Source organism: Hippoglossus stenolepis, chromosome 4, assembly GCF_022539355.2.
Source record: "Hippoglossus stenolepis isolate QCI-W04-F060 chromosome 4, HSTE1.2, whole genome shotgun sequence".
Taxonomy (NCBI): Eukaryota; Metazoa; Chordata; class Actinopteri; order Pleuronectiformes; family Pleuronectidae; genus Hippoglossus; species Hippoglossus stenolepis.
Window position 1 is genome coordinate 27,969,438 of NC_061486.1, and position 18,180 is coordinate 27,987,617.

An 18,180-nucleotide genomic window follows, 5' to 3' on the forward strand; every position below is an offset into this window, starting at 1 on the left:
TCTTGACATAATATATGTCTTGATTTGGCGCTATTTAAATTTACCTACTAATTCCTCAATTTTCAAATAACTCACAAATATTCACAGTTTTATTTATTGAGTTTTTCAGGGCATACAATGGTCTCCACACACAATACCCTCTTCTGGGCGGGCGAATATGAATGTGCAGATCGTACAAAGTAGAAAGATAGAAATAGAGAACGAATAAGTAGATAAATAAAAAATAAAATAGAAAATAGATATAGATATATAGATATTTATCTATATCTAGATATACAATGTTAAAACTATAGTACAAAAAAATTAATAGCAACAAAAAGAATATTGAAAAGCATAATAGAACTGAGAGACCTTAATAAACCTAAATAAGAAAATAATAACAACAATAATAATACAAGTAATAATAATAGTGATAACATTAGCGTTGGATGTAGACCCGGAGTTAGCTTTTCTCAAAAATACAACCACCACAACAACAACACATCTTGCACAGTCCGAACACCCAACAGAAACAGGTATGGATACATATCTATGTAGCTACCCCACAATTACAAAAAATAGATAGTAATAGTAAATAGAAATAAGCAGATGAAACTAAAAAGGCACAACACACCTAACCAGCTCGGTCCATTTCAGATTCATGTGATATTAGTGGCAAGAGTACTAGATGTCATTACTCTGGAACATTGGGGACTTGAGAAAAGGTCCCCATATTTTCTCATATTTAACTGATGAACCTCTCACAGTACATCTAATTTTTCCGAGCTTACTGAAATGGAGAATATCTCTGATCCATAAGGAGTAAGAGGGTGGCGTAGGGGATTTCCATCTCAGGAGAATAAGGCGCCTCGCTACAAACGTGGCATAGGCCACCTTTGTATTTAGGCATGGATGTAGTAGAGGGGACCACCCCGAAAAGAGCTGACAAGGCAAGTTCCAACACTTGTTGAGATAGTGCTAACACCTCTGACCAGTAACTGTGCAAGGAGGGGTGTGACCAAAACATATAAATATAAGTGGCTAGGGCCTCTGCATGTGAGACCTCTCACATGCAGAGTTGACATTGTCATAGATTTTAGCCATCCTAGCTTTTGTCATCTGTACACGGTCAAGGATTTTACACTGAATCAGGCTGTGCCTTGCACAGATAGATGAGGAGTGTACCCATTTTAAAATTTTACTCCACATCTCATCCGGGATCCCCTCCCCCAAATCCTCCTTCCATTATCTAAGGAAACAGGGCATAAAGAATAGATAAAGTTGTACATGGCAAGGCACACGCACTTTGTGGATGCTAGTGGGTCCAGAAAGGACTCAATAGATGAATATTTCGTACAAAGCTACAGATTAGTATTTATCCGAAAAAGAAGTGTTTAGGGAGGGCGTAATTCTTAGAGAGCTGCTGAAACGAAGACAAAATGTTGATGTATATAGATCCTTTAAGGTATCGAGGCCAAGGGAGGACCATAAGGAAAAGGTTCCATCTATCAGAGACGAATGAAAGCTTGGGTTAGTGGCTATCAGAGTCAAGAGCGAGAAAGATTGTAGATCTCAGAACTGTCCATATTTTAAGCGTTGATTTGATGATAATATTTTTAGAGTAAGGAGAAGATGAAATATTGATGGGAGCAGGAGTGAGAGCTGTGAGTGAGGTGTTTTAGCTGATGGTAGCCTCCACAATCACCCAGACAGGGGGAATTATCCAACTGTACCCAATATTGAATTATTCTAAGATTGGCTGCCCAGTAGTCAAACATAAAATTAGGTAAGGCCAGTCCTCCAAGGGGTTTAGGCCTCTGTAACAGGGTTTTTCCAAGTCTGGGTATTTTTTTATTCCAAACTAATTCGGACACTAGGATATCAATATTATGAAGAAAAGGATAAGCGAGGAAGATGGGTATAGACTGGAAGAAGTAGAAACATTTTGGTAGAGTGTTCATCTTTATGCAGTTTATTCGTGCTGCAATAGATAAAGGTGGTAATGACCAATGTTTGAAATCTTCCTTTAACCGGGTTAAAAGCTGGGGTGAAATAAAATTTTAATTTAATCCCCAATTAGGATGCAGATGTAGGTGAAGCCGTGTGGAGAAATTTTGAATGGGAAGTTATGTAGGGGATATTTATATGCTACTCCATTTAGGGGAAACCATGCACTTTTATCTAAATTTATCTTATAACCTGATTTATGGCCAAATAAGGTGAATATGTCCAGAGCAGCCGGAACAGATGAGGAGAGGTTGGATAGATACAGAAGTAAGTCATCCACATATAGCGAAATCTTCTGCTCGCACCCACTCCTCCACACAACTGTTATGCGGGGGTCTGATCGACCGGCAGTGGTTCAATAGCAAGAGCGGACTCAGGCTGCAGCCTTGCCGGGTGGAGCAGTGCAAGGGGAACTGCTTCGAGCGGGTGAAGTTGGTTCTAACTGATGCTCAGGGAGAGGTATAAAGTAGTTTTACCCAGGTGACTAAATTCTTACAAAACCTGAAATTCTCCAGTGAATAAAAAAGATATTTCACTCCACCCGATCAAAGGCCTTTTCCACATCAATTGAAATCACAGCTTCTGATGTCTTTGAAGAAGAGGGGTTGTAAACCACATTGAGGAGACACCTCACATTAAAAAGGGCCTGTCTTTCTTGAATCAACTCCGTCTGATCTGAGGAGGTAACATTAGGAAGGACAGGTTCCAAACGGGTAGCTTACAATTTGGACAGGAGCTTCAGATCTACAGATAATAAGCTGATGGGGTGGTAATTCTTACAGGATAGAATCTATAAGGATCATCTATCCGATAGATGATCCTTATTTTTCTTTATTAATTGAGATTTAGCGATAGAGGCAATTTAAGTGAGTCGGTATAAGAGTCAGACTTCGACAAGTCTTGTTAGCAAAGAACAGAATCATATCTTGTGGCCAACGGTTATTTATCTTGTTCCCATGCGTTATTATATTGTGGACACATTATATATTTTTTTCCCAAATGTCACCGGGGAGCTCCGTACCTTACACATTCACAAAATCAGTGATTTTTTTACCAGCTGTCCTTCCTGCATTTAGCCGCTGTAACTGTGTTTCCTTTAGTCTGGATAATGTGTTTGTTCTTCTCCTATTTTTTCTAATATAACAGTTTGAAACACTGCTCCTTTTCATGTGGACGCGCTCAGATATTGATGAGGAAAACCTGGGTTGAATTAACAAGTTGAAGAATTATTCAAGTTGAAAATCTTCACTGATGTACATTGTATAATTTGTTGATAACAAAATGACGTAACAACAGTCAATGGAAACCAAAATCATCAACACATTGAGGGCTGAAACAAGAGCGCGTCCACCAATATTAATACAAATGGAATAAACAAGCCTCCAGCGCTCTGTAGCAGTCAGCGTTTATGAGTGGGGGCGCAGGGGGCGAGGCAGTGTTAAAGGTCAGTCTGTGGACCTTGTTTAACATGTCTTCATCTACATCCTCACATAAACTACATTTAGTTAAATCACGGGTCAAAAGGCGCCTTCAGATCTTTGGGATAATTGGTTCAATTTTACACAGTCTGTAGGTGCTTATCTTCTTCATGGCAACAACATTCATGCTTCACATCCAGCTGAATTACAGAGCTTTTATGAGACTGGAGACATTTTGTTTTCGGGTTGTCTGTCCATCCTTGCAGTGAACGCTATATCTAAAAAAGGCCCAGAGGGATTTTCTTTAAATTTAGTTCAAACATTCCTGAGGACTCAAGGATGAAGTGATTAGACTTTGGAGACAATTCACATTTTTTGCCTTGTGAACGTGATATCTCCGGAATACTTTGAAAGAATCCTTCCAAATTTAGAAAAACATTAACTTGGACCAAGTTCATGGTGGCCTCACAAAGTATGTTTATGTTTTTCTTGAACATATCTTAAAATTGTCACAAACATTGACTCTAAGATGAACTGATTTGATTTTTGGTGACTGGAGGTCAAAGGTCAAGTGACCCACGTTCCTGTGAATGTGATATATGAGGACTACCCTTAGGGAATTTCATTACATCTGGCACAATTCTCTTGGACTCATGGATGACCTGATTAGAATTTGGTGGTCAAAGGTCAAGGTCACTGTGACCTCCCAAAACACATTTTTCCTTGTGAATGTAATATCTCAAGATCTTTTGATTAGTTGTCACTTGGACTCAAAGGTTATCTGATTCGATTTCAGTGGTCAAAAGTAAAGGTCACTGTGACTTTATATAAATCTGGAAAAAGACATTTACGTAGACAGAAACTGCAATGGTTGGTGGAGACATACAACCCGCAGTACGGTAATTCTAGTTTTGAAAAGTTGTGAATTTGGGTCTGACATTTTTTTAGATGTTTAACAGACCACTGAAATAGCCACCATGCAATGTATGAAAAAATAACATTTAAGTAAATCATTCAAACTTATATATGAGCCACACATTATAAAATCTTAATTGTAGATGAACCAGGTAGGATGAACACAAAGTTTTCTAACTTCCCTCTGCACCATTGACTCATAATAAAAAGCTCTACACACAAAACATTCAGCACACAAACAATAAAAAGTGACAGGTATTGTGGGACTCTTTGAGGAGGACTCACTTATGATCAGGAATAATTCTGAAGTAGCTCCAAAGCATTACCGCAGAAAAAAGAAAACAGCCCATTCAAAACAGGCAGGTTTAGAACAGTAGTTAAATTGCAGTACAATTGATTTGAAGTAAAAGTGTTGTCATTGTTTCAGAGTTGAATTGGATTATGTAATTACTGTGTACAGTGTTGTCCTGGTTACTTGACCATATGTAATTTATGTGTGTGTGTGTGTGTGTGTGTGTTAGAGAGCCTGGCGTACAGCTGTTTCACTCAGCTAATGAAGAGGATGAGTCAGAACTTCCCTAATGGTGGAGCCATGGACACACATTTTGCCAACATGAGGTCACTGATCCAGGTGAGAGACTCTTTGTTGTGTTTGTTTGTCTATGTGAAAGAGAGAAATAGACAGAGAGTGAATGTGACACTTCCACTAAAAGCCATGGGCGTTGTCTTTGTTGTCAGATCCTGGACTCTGAGCTGTTTGAACTGTTTCACCAAAATGGAGATTACACTCACTTCTACTTTTGTTACCGCTGGTTCCTGCTGGACTTCAAGAGAGGTGAACAACCTTTCCTTTACTCTCACTGACCTGTGTTCTGTGACTCATTGAGTTGTCGGCTCTAAAGCTACATTAGGTCTTTTTGAGCAGAAAGACTCCTCACACATTTAGCATTTTTTGCAGAGGGGAAACTGAAAGTCATAGAACACCACACAGTTTGGGTTACAACTGAAGTGCACACTGCACAGCATAGACCTCTAGCATGCTATGTGCTTCAGGTGAAGTTCACAACTGAAAGAAGTTATATGCAGTGTTACACAAGTACAAAATCTTCAAAAGGAGTAGTAGCTGTTGTACAGTTGTGTTGTTTGCCAACTGAAAAGAGCACTCAGAAGAAATGTAGCAATAATGACGTGTGTGTGTGTGTGTGTGTGTTTGTGTGTGTGCAGAGCTCCTGTACGAGAATGTGTTTGCAGTGTGGGAGGTGATCTGGGTGGCTCCCAGAATTTCCTCGCAACACTTCGTCCTCTTCCTGGCCTTGGCACTGGTCACAGTTTACCGTGAGATCATCATGGACAACAACATGGACTTCACTGACATTATCAAGTTCTTCAATGGTAAGTAAGACACACTTGTAGTGTACATTGCTTATTTTTCACTATCCTGTTATGGCTGCTGTGTTAGTGCCATTCTGGGTGATTCAGCACCCCCCTGTGGGAAGGGGACAACACATTTGTGAGGTTAATATTGTGGAATTTATACTGTTTTTAGTTTTTTAATGGAGAATATTCTTTCTACTTTGCTACTCTCTTTCAGTTGTAGTTTGTGCAATGGGAGCATTGGGATTCCAGTAAAAAGAGGAATACTTTTTGTTGTTTGTTAGTGTAACATTAGTGTAGTACTTTCAGCAGATAGATATTTGATATCCAAGTGCTATACTTCATTTTAAATGTGTAAATAATCATGTTTATGGAATATTTACTGTCACCTGCTACTCCATAGTATACGGATAGTTTAAAATACAGAAACAGTACAGACAAAAATCTCAGTTTACTTAAAGCATTATAGATTTAAGTAAAATAATAAAAAATATTACATAATTGATAAATGGTATAAATGTGGTAGTAGTACCAATGCAAACTTGACAAAACATCAGGTAAAAAGTGAGCCCAAAATCTGAAATGAATTTGGAACATGATGGATGGTTTGGATGACTGTCATTTAGCTCATCTGGAAGAAGTTTTAAAAAGTATTAAAATCACTAAAGTAGCTTCCATGTTCAAACCTGCAGGAAAATATTATTATGCACATGAAAACTGCCCAGCAAACACGTACAGTAAGATGAAAAAGAAGAAGGAGCACTTATACATTTCAGATGCAGCATATGATTTTACTCCACAGGCTGAATCTTTAGATAATAATATTCCTCATTCATAAGGCAGCTATGCTTTAGACAAACTATTTCATGGTGTCATCCAACCACATCTGGTTCACAGTTAAGCTTGTTTATTACAGCTGAGGCTGTGTAATGCTTTCTGTGTGAGTTTAGTTGTATATAGTGTAGTTGTTAAGCCTCTCTAATAGTGTGTCTGATCCACAGAGATGGCTGAGCGTCATGATGTCCAACACATCTTGAAGATAGCACGTGAGCTGGTCCACAAAGTTCAGTCTCTGATGGACAACAAGTGATCGAAGAGCAAGAGGAGGAGGAGAAATGGGATAATGCAGAGGGAGAAAATGTTTTCTCCGCCAGAGTGATTTCCAGAGCTCCGTTGATCCAGAGAAGGTGAAGAGGGTTCAGGTCTCCTCCCTGTCCAATGGAAGGTCCTGGGAGTGGGGCCGCGGTGCTGCTGAAACAGACTGGCTCTGGAGCTTGGCCTGGATCTGTTTACATTTACCTTCACATGGAATGCTCATGGTGTCCGTTCAGACATGTGGATTGGTCTGCATGCTTGTAAGTTTGATCACACTGTAAGCACATTCTTGAGTCTCCCCAGTCTTGCAGTTTGTGTGCGTGCATGAAAACACACATACACACAAATACAAACACACACATGCACATTCAATATTAGTCATCAGAGTTCTAGAGTTTCACCCTTTTCCTCAACTCTGAAACAGAACATATTGGATAGAGGCTGACGCATCGTCAGTGTTTGTTGGATGTGTTCCTCCAGCAGAGGCCAGTAATGTTCAGGATTTACACAGAGGAGCAGAGGACTAAGCCACGAAGAAGTTTTCATTAGTGACCAAATGGACTGTGCCAACTACCTTTTCATGAGTGTTTTCTACAACTAGCATGTGTGTTTTTACCCCAACCCAATCCCTGTTTTTCCTTTTGTCAAGGACTTTATTATCACACAAATGTTGCCTTTATCAGTAACAGTCCAAGGTACTTGTTGCACTTTTTGTGAGGGTTTCCTTCCTGGCACCTGTGAAGGCCTCACCACAGTCAGTGGAGGCTGGAGGGGCCACAACAGGCCAAATTGTTGAGAAACTCAGGATGATTTGCAGCCGACTTTTCTGAGCATGTCAGTCAGTGGTCAGAGCATGTTTAATCCTCGTTCCAAGATGGAAAACCAAACTAACAGCAGAGCACATCAGTTAGGACAAGAGCACACAGGCCGTCCTCGTTCACACAAAATATCCTCTTTTTTACCTCATGATTTTAATTACGGCTCTAACAACCATTGAGGTCGGGCCCTTAGGAATATCTCTACAATTTGTGACATTGAATTTGGGAATTTAGATGCTTTGATTAAACACGCATATTATACATTTGGTTTTATTCATGCATTTCAGAAGTAGTTTTAGCCAAAATTCTGATTAAATTAAGGGATTAACCATTCCCAATCACACATGCATCACATCACACGTGTGGTAGTGTGGGGAGGGCTTTTAAACAAGATTTAGACCATACACATACAACACAATGTAAAGGATTAATGAATAAATACTACATGAAATTCTGTGATTGGTTTTTATTCTCAGCAATACTTTAAATTGTCAGTGTTGCTTAGTGACTGGCCAAGAGTTTCTTAGATGTGTTAAACTGAACTGAGCTCAGTAACTAAAATCAGCCTCTGTTTTACTGCTTAAGGTTTCAGAAGACATGGTGACTGAAGGATATTTGAAAAGAAAAAGTGTCCAATGAATTAAGTCTCATAGGTCTGAGACTGGTGAGGAGAAGGAGACGAAGAGGCTATAAGAAGATAACAAACTTGAATTGATCATATACCCATGTCTACAGGGAGAGTTAAGAATTAGGCTGACATTATTCTATATTTTATTATTGTCAACAGATCCCATGAAAACACAAAGTCCCTGTCCTGTCTGTTTTACTGAAGACACAAATCTTTAAAACTGCTTTCAGATATAGAGACTCTTAAAACAAGCAGACACTTTGACCCTACTTTACAATAGATAGTGCATTTGTTGGGGACTGTTTTCAGTGGCAGATTAATACACATCGGTGTGGCAGTTGACCATGCCACGGGGCTCTCCCACACACAGCAGCCAGACACAAACCATTCAGGTTTCAGCATTCTTTTATTGCCATTTAACACACGTCAGCAAACATAAATTAAACTTAACTTAAAGGGGTTAGTCTAAGTCTAAGATTTGCAGTTCAGTGTCTCTGTCCGTGTGTCTCGGTCCTCTGTGCCTGTCTCTCAGTGTCCCGTGTGTCTGAGTCCCTCGTGAGGCAGCCCAGTCGCTGCCTGTTAAGCGTGAGGATCAATGTGCTGATTGATCCTCTGTGGTGAAGGGGCCCTCCCAGCCCCCTCACCTCCACAGTCTGGTGTTATACTGAGTAGTTACAGCAGCAGGATGAGGGTTCAAGGTTTTCACCGGATTCAAAATCTGTATATCCCCATTAAGTCTGGGAATTCATGTCATGAAGGGAGTTTGATTTGAGAAATGGACTGTGGTTAACTAATCATATTATGACATTTATTATATTTATAATTTTCGGGTATTATACTATTTCATACATTTTACATAATGTGGTTATAATGGATCAGCTCTTCACAAAGTTGGAAAAGCACAAAGTCATGTGTCAGATTCATAGTTGACCTGAGGTTATTAGTGATTCAGTGGCAGGGGAGGAATATCCATGTCTTCTGTCATGTCAGCATGTTGTTGGAGAGTTGTGAGGTATGAGTGCCACGCTCTTGGACATTTAGTTGTTACATGAGCACAATCTTGTACTACAGTTATAAACTACAACATGTCACCCAGTGTTTTTAACAGAGCTCTATGTGTTCATAAGTCACATATATCAGGCTTTACCTGTCACTAAGTCACATTCAATGTTGGTTAGGGTCTTTTCATGGGGTTGCATTAAGCATAAGAAATATCTTGAAGTGTTTTCCTTTGGAATTGGAGTCAAACATGCACATTGATCTGAAGACAGCATGAAAGCTGCTGAGCAGTGCTATCAGGAAAAGTGGTTGCAGTCATCCATGTTGAACCAAATTTTTCTACTGCCTCGAGTCCAGCCTCAGAAAAGAAGACAAGCTCAGAATAGGCTGGTCTAAATAACCGACCCCTGGTCACAGGTCTGAAAAGTACCTGAGACAAAAGCTGCTTTTGATGCCAAACTTTGTTGAGTGTTCATTGAATCAGTATTAGGTTGGGATTGGCTTCACAGTAATAGCAAAGAATACATTAATAATTACATCTAAAGGAAATCTGGGACAATTTTGATACCGTTTCCAATCCTCTAATCAGTGTGACCCTTTATCTCCACCCGCCTCACCTCCTTCAAATGTCCAATATGGCTGCATATGATTGGTCATCCAGCACGGACCTGCACCTGTGATTCAAGGGCCAAGAGTCTTCCCCAATCCTGAAGTGCACTGTAGTCATCTGTCTCTCTGATTCGCTAGTTTGATCCCAGGAATGGGCGGTGGTGTGGATGTGCCTTGCTACGGCCTCTTCCCCTCCCCCATCCTGCCTCCACAGCGACAGAGTGGGGGCCTTAAGGGAAGCCTGGGCCCACAGCAGAGCCTTTTCTTCCAATCAGGACATTGTCTACCAAAGCCTTGAAACTAGACCCCACTGATACTGGATTTTTTGGGGGCGGATTATGATAGCGTGTTTTGGGGAGTAAAAAAGGTTGGTAAGTTCTTTATTCATTTGATAGGTTTTGCGATGTGCTTCTTTTGTCTTAGTTCACCTGCCCAGAGACTACTAATGAACATTTGCAAACTACCAACATGTGGCACAAATTTGTCTGAGATCAATCTTTTTCTGCATTGTATTCTGTATAAACATATGATATAGGTCTACATGGGCAGAGAAAATCGACTGACTAATGTATCGGTCGGACTTTACTTGAAACAGCCCCCTCTGTGGCATGACAACAATGTGCAATTTCATACAGCATCTGACTGTTTACTATGTGTGTAAAATATTTTTGAAAATGGTGATCTTGGATTCTGTAATTTCTGTCATTTGAGAAAATCCATCAAACTCTATATTCCTGTAAATATGAATCAAGAACCCAATATTTCTATGAAGACAGTCAGAACATATAACTTATTTTAAGATCTATTTTTTATGTTGGTTTTAGCGGCACTATAGTCGAAGGTGTAAACTGTGCACAGCTGCAGATTGTGTGCAGACTATGTACACGTTGACTGTTAAGTGTTCTTTCTCAATGTTGTGCACTGACTTCAAGATTTCAAATTTCTATTTATTTAGAGAGCCAGTGATTGCATTGCTGAATATGTACTAGTAAGGATGTATCATTTGCCTTGAATGTACTGTATTATTAAATAAGGGGTTGTTCAGTTGTGTGCTGCTCTCTTTCCTTTTGACACCACAAAAGAAGTCACTGTGACTTTTGATACATTTTATGTTGCTTCTCTAAATGTTCCTCTAAAGTCATGTAAAGACAGAGCGGTGGTAGTAGTGCCCTGCTCCGCTTGGAGGGATTGGATTTTTTCACGAGGTTCAACTGTTGTGTGGGAGCTTGAAGATTTTGGTCCCCACATTAATGGTAAGTCCAGTTTTGCTTGGGGTGTGGGATGTTTGATAACAAAGCATAAGACTTACAATATTGTTAATATTATTCAGTTTAAATTAATATTGACTATTATTGTACAGTATTAACATATTAGATACAGGGCCTGTCTGTATAGAGCAGTAACCATCTCACCTGACGACATATGGTCTTATTCATGATCTTACAGTGTCAGACTCCAGCACATCATAATCACAGCACGCAACAATAGTGTGATAGAAAAAAAATTGTGATCACACATCTGAAATCCAAGAGTCTAATGTAACACCGGATCTGTCAGGGGGCCTCTGTGCTTAAGCCTGTGCTTCTCATGTGTTACCATGACATTCATGTCACAGAGTTCAATAGAGTCCTTCCAAAAACAACCTAAACATCACACCAGTGATCTTTTTATAGCGTTTTTACAACAGATACAGTTAAATCCACAACAAGGAAAAAACACTATCTTTAATAATAAAATAAAAGAGCCTCTATGACATTATTCAAACAAAGATATAGCAACATATCTCCTCACTCTGTTTGTACAGGGTGAGCCATCAGTTATCATTTTATACAGAACAATAAATTAATTTAGTTAATAGCTATAGACAGAAGAAATCTAGATTAGGATTATATTAGCACAGTTCTTGCAGATAGACATCTCTTACTGTCACTCAGTTTGATTAATCAAAACTTTAGGGTTAGGGTTAACCCTAACCCAAGTCCAAGTTAATAATTCTGCTTTGTTCAATAATAGAAGAAAACCAGCAGCAGCCAAATTCTCAGTGAGGGTTGAAAATGTTTTCGACTTAAACTGAATTTACCTGGGGTGTCATTTACAAAACAGTGCGTATAGGATTCATACTACATACATAAAAGCCACAAATTTTCAGATTTATAAAATTGTGTGAACACAATGTTCTCTTTATAAATCACACTCCACCTGGAAATATGCATGCATGGATCTGCCTCATATTCCACCCTCTAAACGCCCACATTCAACCTATATGGTCAATACAAGCACCTTATGAATATTGAATTATCCTGCTGACCAATGGGTTTCTATGGTGAATCATGGAATCACGCGATGAGAAGAAGCGCAAACTTTCTGACACCGACATTGAGGAGCCTATTAGTGAGGTGGAGGTGAGGAATGACAGATTGTTTGGTTGCCACGGCAGTGATATCATTAATAAAAGTGTTGCTGCTAGTGTGAGTGAGGTCAGATTTAAAGGTGGAGGCCTGTGTAATACTGGACTCAGTTCAGTACAAAGATCCAAGATCACAGCTCTAAAGAATCTATATGAGCTGATGATTCAGTCATCATCATGGGACAGGAAAGATTTATAGTCACTAAACACTTGTTTCCCACTAATTCTTCCATTCGCGTACTTCTCGATGTCACATGCATCATCAACCAGGATTACGCATGAGTGTCACCGCAGTATTTATGTTTATTGAAATCGGAACGATTACTTTACTCATCAGTCGTGACCTATAACCAGAACCATGTATAGCATAGACTTGTTAACCGCAGCAATTTAAAAAACACACTATGATATGTTATATATGTTCTTATGGAACAGTTGTGTCGCGCGGTTAATAAATTAGTCCCCTGGTGTTTACCGAAGAAAAACTAAATCACCTTCAATTTTATATTAAAATTCAATGTTGAGTTACACTTTCCATCACTGTTCTTAATATGGTTAAATGTTAACCTTCTTCCTGAAGAAAAAACGAGACAGACAGAAGCCAAGCTTTTAAAAAAAAAAGCATTATTTATCAAGGTTGATAATTGAATCTGATCAGCATGACATTGCACAATACAAAGGCATGAAAAAAAACATTAAACATTAAAATAGGTATTGCATCTTCCAAAAGCTAATTTTCCATTCATAAATACTTGTGATTTCAGTTCACTGCAGTATTTTTTCTAAATAGCCAGAGATCACTTCTAAAAATCAGTGTGTGATGTGACACCAAATTAACGATCAGCAGACATTCTGTGGTTGTGAGAACGTGTAGTATTTTTATACAGTACAATATTGAAGGCCAAGAGTTCTCCGCAGACGATTATTGGTGGAGGAGAAAGTCCAACTTTGGTCATGTGACCTTTGAAATGCGAGACCCAACACAGGTGGTGAGATGGCTGAGATGACGTCCATGGTCTGTTCTCCCGTACTGAAATATGAGGATAGAATGTTAGTTACAATAACCATGAAAGTAAAGCAAAGTCACATACTTCTTTCTCTGTATTTTTATATGTTTAGGAGCTGATGTGAAGAAAGTACCGGAAGGACACTTATGTTTTCATATTGTCCTTTGCAGGTATGTTTTCTTTCTTTGTCAAATGTTTTAGTTTTCTATGTTTCTGTGTAGTTACCCTACTCCATGCACCTTGTTTATTTAATCCTGTCTTTAAACTGTATATACTGGTTTAATAATTACATTCATATGTTTCTATATTTCTATCTATTTTCTATATTCCTCACGCTTAAGTATTGCATGTTACTTGCCGATGTCCTTTTGACTCTTCCCCATTGTGGGAATAATAAAGGACTTCTTATCTTATCTTATTCTGACCAGTAGGTGTCACTGTTCAGGCTTTTGCACATGTATATGTCATGGTTTTTGGAAACATCTTATTATAAATAAGAATAGACTGTAATGTCTGATTAATGTATTTGTATGTGTTGTAATACACACAATGCAATCCACATCGCTAAGGGAGCTGTTGTGCAGACAAGAAATTAGGAAGGACACATGTTTTTATATTGTCCTTTGCAGGAGCAAATAAATTCTTGGAAACAATTTGTGAGTCGTCTTCTTCCATGCCCTCATCCACACACGCGTTACACAGAGTCAAGTAAGAAAAACTTTGTGTTCATCATACCTGGTGTTATTTTTTCATACATGTCGGCTATTTCAGAAGTCTGATAAGCAATCACAATCTTCAGACCAAAGTTCACGACTTCAAAATAAAAGCTGTTATTCAGCTCTATATATTATATATGATATAAAGCATAACAGCAACAAAACAAACATGCTTTTACTTTGACAACAAATTCCCAATCAGAAGTGATTCTATGAATAATGTTGCAGACAAAGATCAGCTTCTGGTTTACTCCCAAATGCCAGTCCAAGTCCAATATGGTGAAATAAAAATAATCAAATGAACAAAATGATCTGGCAACCATTTTGACCTGCAGTTTGACCCAGCTACCAACCACTGATGTAGTTTATACGAGGAAGTAGAAGAAGACAAATGTCCAACTCGGTCCACAGACTGACAATTATGTCAATATACACTGCTCAAAAAAAGTTATAGGGTACACTTAAATCACACACAGGATCTCAATGAACAAAATATTCATGATGAACACTGATGTACATTGAGGACAAAATAACGTGAGGAGTTCCAATGGAAACCAACATCATTAACCCCTTGAGGGCTGGATGCAAAATCACACCGACGTCAAATTGAAAATTTGAAATCACAGGCTGATCCAACTTGTGTGAATTTTCATCAAAACAACACAATGCGACGCAGTGGTGGGTATGGCCACCACGTGCCTGTATGCAATCCATCGTCTGGGCATGCTCCTGATCAGACGGCGGATGGTTCTTGGGGATCTCGTCCCAGATCTGGATCAGGGCATCATTGAGCTCCTGGACAGTCTGTGGCGGTACTTGACAGCGACGTACACACTGATACATAATGTCCAAGGCGTTCTCAATTGGATTCAGGCCTGGGGAACATGAGGGTCAGTCAATGGCATCAATGCCTTAGTCATTTCTGGAACTGCCTACACACTCTGGCCACATGCATTGTCCTGCACCAGGGGGAACCCAGAGCCCATTGCACCAGAGTAAGGTCTGACAATCACTCTGAGGATTTCATCCTGGTACCTAACAGCAGTCAAGGTACCGTTGGCTATGACATGAAGGTCTTTGCGACCCTCCAAGGATATGCCTCCGCAGACTATCAGTGACCCACAGCTAAACCGATCATGCTGGATGATGTTACAGGCAGCATTACGCCGGGTTTACACCGGATGCATTCTCAAGCGCGCAGCCGCCTGGCTGTTCACACCGGACGCACATTTCTCCGCGCCGGTCAGCCCGCGATTCTGCTTTCTCCGCTTGTTGTTGTACCCGTTGAATGTCGGGGTTCGGGGGTAAATGATGGTCTTCATAGCCCCCCCCCCACCCCTCTCTTTCTCTCTCGGTCTGTCTGCTTGTGTGCTTGTAGTGGATGGGCAGAGGGGGACATTTATAATGTGAGTGGAAAAATCTGGGAAATTGAAACTCCAGGACAACAGAAGGGGAATCCAAAGTATGGGATGCATATTTGATCATTTATATCATATAAAATATGTCATTTATATCGTTTTAAATCATTTTTCAGTGTGTTTCCTGGCGCGATACGCTCGTGGCGAGCGGAAAAAATAGACTTGACGCCGAAATCATCGGTGCAGGGAGCGAGGCGCCCTTGGCGCTGCGCGGCGCATCGCAGCCGATGCGAACGGCACAATTGTGTAACAGGGGGGCGGAAAGGAGGCGCCTGGCTTTTCTTGGCGCTGCGCGGCGCTTCCGCGTCCGGTGTAAACCCGGCGTAACGTTCACCATGCCGTGTGCTCAGTCTGAACCTGGTCTTATCTGTGAAGAGAACAGAGCGCCAGTGGCAAACCTGCCAATTCTGGTGTTCTCTGGCGATTGCCAATCGAGCTGAACGGTGCTGGGCTGTGAGCACAGGTCCCACTAGAGAACGTTCAGCCCTCATGACACCCTCATGGAGTCTGTTTCTGACAGTTTGGTCAGAGAAATGCACACCATTAGCCCTCTGGAGGTCATTTTGTAGGGCTCTGGCAGTGCTCCACCTGATCCTCCTTGCACAAAGAAGCATATACCGGTCCTGCTGCTGGGTTAGTAACCATCTAAAGCCATGTCCAGCTTTCCTCCTGTCACAGCCGGTCTCCTGGTATCTCCTCCATCCTTTTGAGACTGTGCTGGGAGATGTGCCATCCTGGAGGAGCTGCACTACCTTTGCAACTTGATTGGGCTGGAGGTACCGCCTAATGCTACCAGTCGTGACAAGGACACTAGCAGAACACAAAACTTCACACAGCTAAAACATTGTGGCGACATTCTTCCCAGGCCAGCTCTGCATGCGGTCAAAGTGATCTGGGGCCTCATTTATAAAAGAGTGTGTTGGATTCATACTAAAAGTCTACGTGCGCACAAAAGACGAAAATGGCATACGTAAAGAAACATTCAGATTTATAAAACCGTGCGCATGCACACCTGAAGGCAATGTCCCTTTTTATAAATCAGGCAACGGTTTTAAATGAGGCCCCAAAACTAAAATGCCTTCTCAATGCGTCTTGGGTGAGTTTTCACCTGAACTCGGAGCTGTCCACTTTCTTCTGAAATAACACACCATATGCAAATGTTGTGTAAGAATGAAACAAAAGTTCTATTGTTAGGCAGGAGGAAACCAGGAAATAAATTTTGATAGATATTTAATATATTGGTGTTCAGGAAAGCATATAGAACACTATATTGAACTCTTAGTATGTGTACCGTTAAACAAACAAGACTTATTATTGCATGGAGAAATTGCTTTTAACAATAACACTTATTGATTTAATATCTCAGTCAACACAGAGTTTTTGCTGAGTAGTTTGGAGTTTGGTAAGCTCCAATCCTGTGTAGTACCTGTGTGTTAAGGTGATGCACTCCTTCAGCTCTAACTGGGGTTGGGTCTTTCTGCAGACTTCTGGATCTGTGTGGAGAAACAGACAGCATAGGTTACAGTACCAGTGCTCAGGGTGACAGATAAACTGCTGTCCAGACAGCTGACTCACTGACTTCAGCATATAAATCGTCTTTTTCGCTCATTCCGTGAACAAAGAGATTGACAGTGTTAAAAAAAAACAACAACTGTAAATGCATCCAACTACCAGAAGACGGCAGACATGCTCTTTAACCAATATCAGGCTCTTGATATGAGAGACAAAAAGGCAACAACACAAAGAGACTAACAAACAAATCACCACTAAAGACCAAAAACATGAAGAAAATGATGAAGCATGGACCAAAAAACAACAGGCTGCATTAGATGTCCCGAAAATCAAGTAAAAAAAAGGGATGAACCTTGAGCAGATGGAAATCTGTAATTTGATCTTCAACTGAGCTATACACTAGTTTTACTTAAATCAGACACTGAAGAAAGCTGATTTAGGAAGAAAAAAAACCTCAGCGACAGGCAGAAATGTTACTGTACCTGTTGTGATTGTTCTTTTAGGAAATCTGGTAGCTGAAATTCACCTTTAAAGACCTGGGAAAACAAAGGACCAGGTTTAGAACTCGACAAATGTATTAAATCTGCATGAAATCATCATCTGGATTACCATGGTGAAGATTTACTAGATTATTTTTTATTAATCACTTGGTACAGGGTTCTTGCACCATTTTTAAAGTCAAATTGAATGCTTTTTAAGAACTTAAAAAATGTAATTTAAAGGGATAGTTAACCCTAAAATGAAAATTCGCTCATTATCTACTCACCACCATGTTATAAGCCTAAAGATGGGGGATGTAGCGATGCTAACAAGCACCCTGCACTTCAATTGTATGGATTTGGCTGCAACACAGTTTACCCCTGAGACTCCAAAAGGGTTTTGTGGACTCTTCAATACTTCACCCATCTCTCCATCAGCATAGTGGTGAGTAGATAATGAGTGAAGTTTCATTTTTTAGTGAACTATCCCTTTAGTTTCATTGATTTTAATTTATTGGTTTTTAAGGAGCCGTGGGAACCCTTTGGTAAATTAGATATATGTAAAACAGCATAATTCACAGCTTTTAGTCCAACAGAGTGTGACATGTATTTAACTTGTAGTGACACTCCGTTGTGTGAGGTAAACATTTGCAAGAGAAAAGCTTGAAACTGCTGGACACATGCAAGGAACTTCACACAGCTCCTAGTGTAATACAGGCCTCATACAGACATATGTTGTTTGGTCTTAGCTTGTTTACACTGAACCAAACAAAGCCTCTCCAGTGTGACATTTCAAAAC

General features: G+C 40.0%; 2 protein-coding genes across 9 annotated transcripts in view; one reads left to right on the top strand and one right to left on the bottom strand.

Moving 5' to 3' along the window:
• The window catches only part of sgsm2 (small G protein signaling modulator 2), a 103,737-nt gene extending 92,851 nt beyond the window's left edge, over nt 1-10,886 (top strand). For all 5 annotated transcript variants that reach the window (XM_035153446.1, XM_035153448.1, XM_035153451.1 and 2 more), the window contains 4 exons: nt 4,841-4,950; nt 5,058-5,154; nt 5,544-5,711; nt 6,695-10,886. In XM_035153446.1, the coding sequence (XP_035009337.1) occupies nt 4,841-4,950; nt 5,058-5,154; nt 5,544-5,711; nt 6,695-6,783 (464 nt within the window). In that variant the 3' untranslated portion in view covers nt 6,784-10,886. The remainder of the gene's footprint in view (nt 1-4,840; nt 4,951-5,057; nt 5,155-5,543; nt 5,712-6,694) is intronic.
• Nucleotides 10,887-12,851: 1,965 nt separating this feature from the next.
• tpst1 (tyrosylprotein sulfotransferase 1) overlaps nt 12,852-18,180 on the bottom strand; it is a 43,940-nt gene continuing 38,611 nt past the window's right edge. Inside the window, exons 4-7 of one of the 4 annotated variants that reach the window (XR_004695143.2) lie at nt 17,385-17,438; nt 16,817-16,883; nt 16,499-16,524; nt 12,852-13,279 (exon numbers count right to left, since the gene is read on the bottom strand). Coding sequence is in view for 2 of the 4 variants with exons in the window: in XM_035153452.2 (XP_035009343.1) it covers nt 16,848-16,883; nt 17,385-17,438 (90 nt within the window). In the remaining 2 variants the exon portion in view is untranslated. The remainder of the gene's footprint in view (nt 13,280-16,498; nt 16,525-16,816; nt 16,884-17,384; nt 17,439-18,180) is intronic. The other 3 variants (XR_004695144.2, XM_035153452.2, XM_035153453.2) reach the window with 3 other exon arrangements.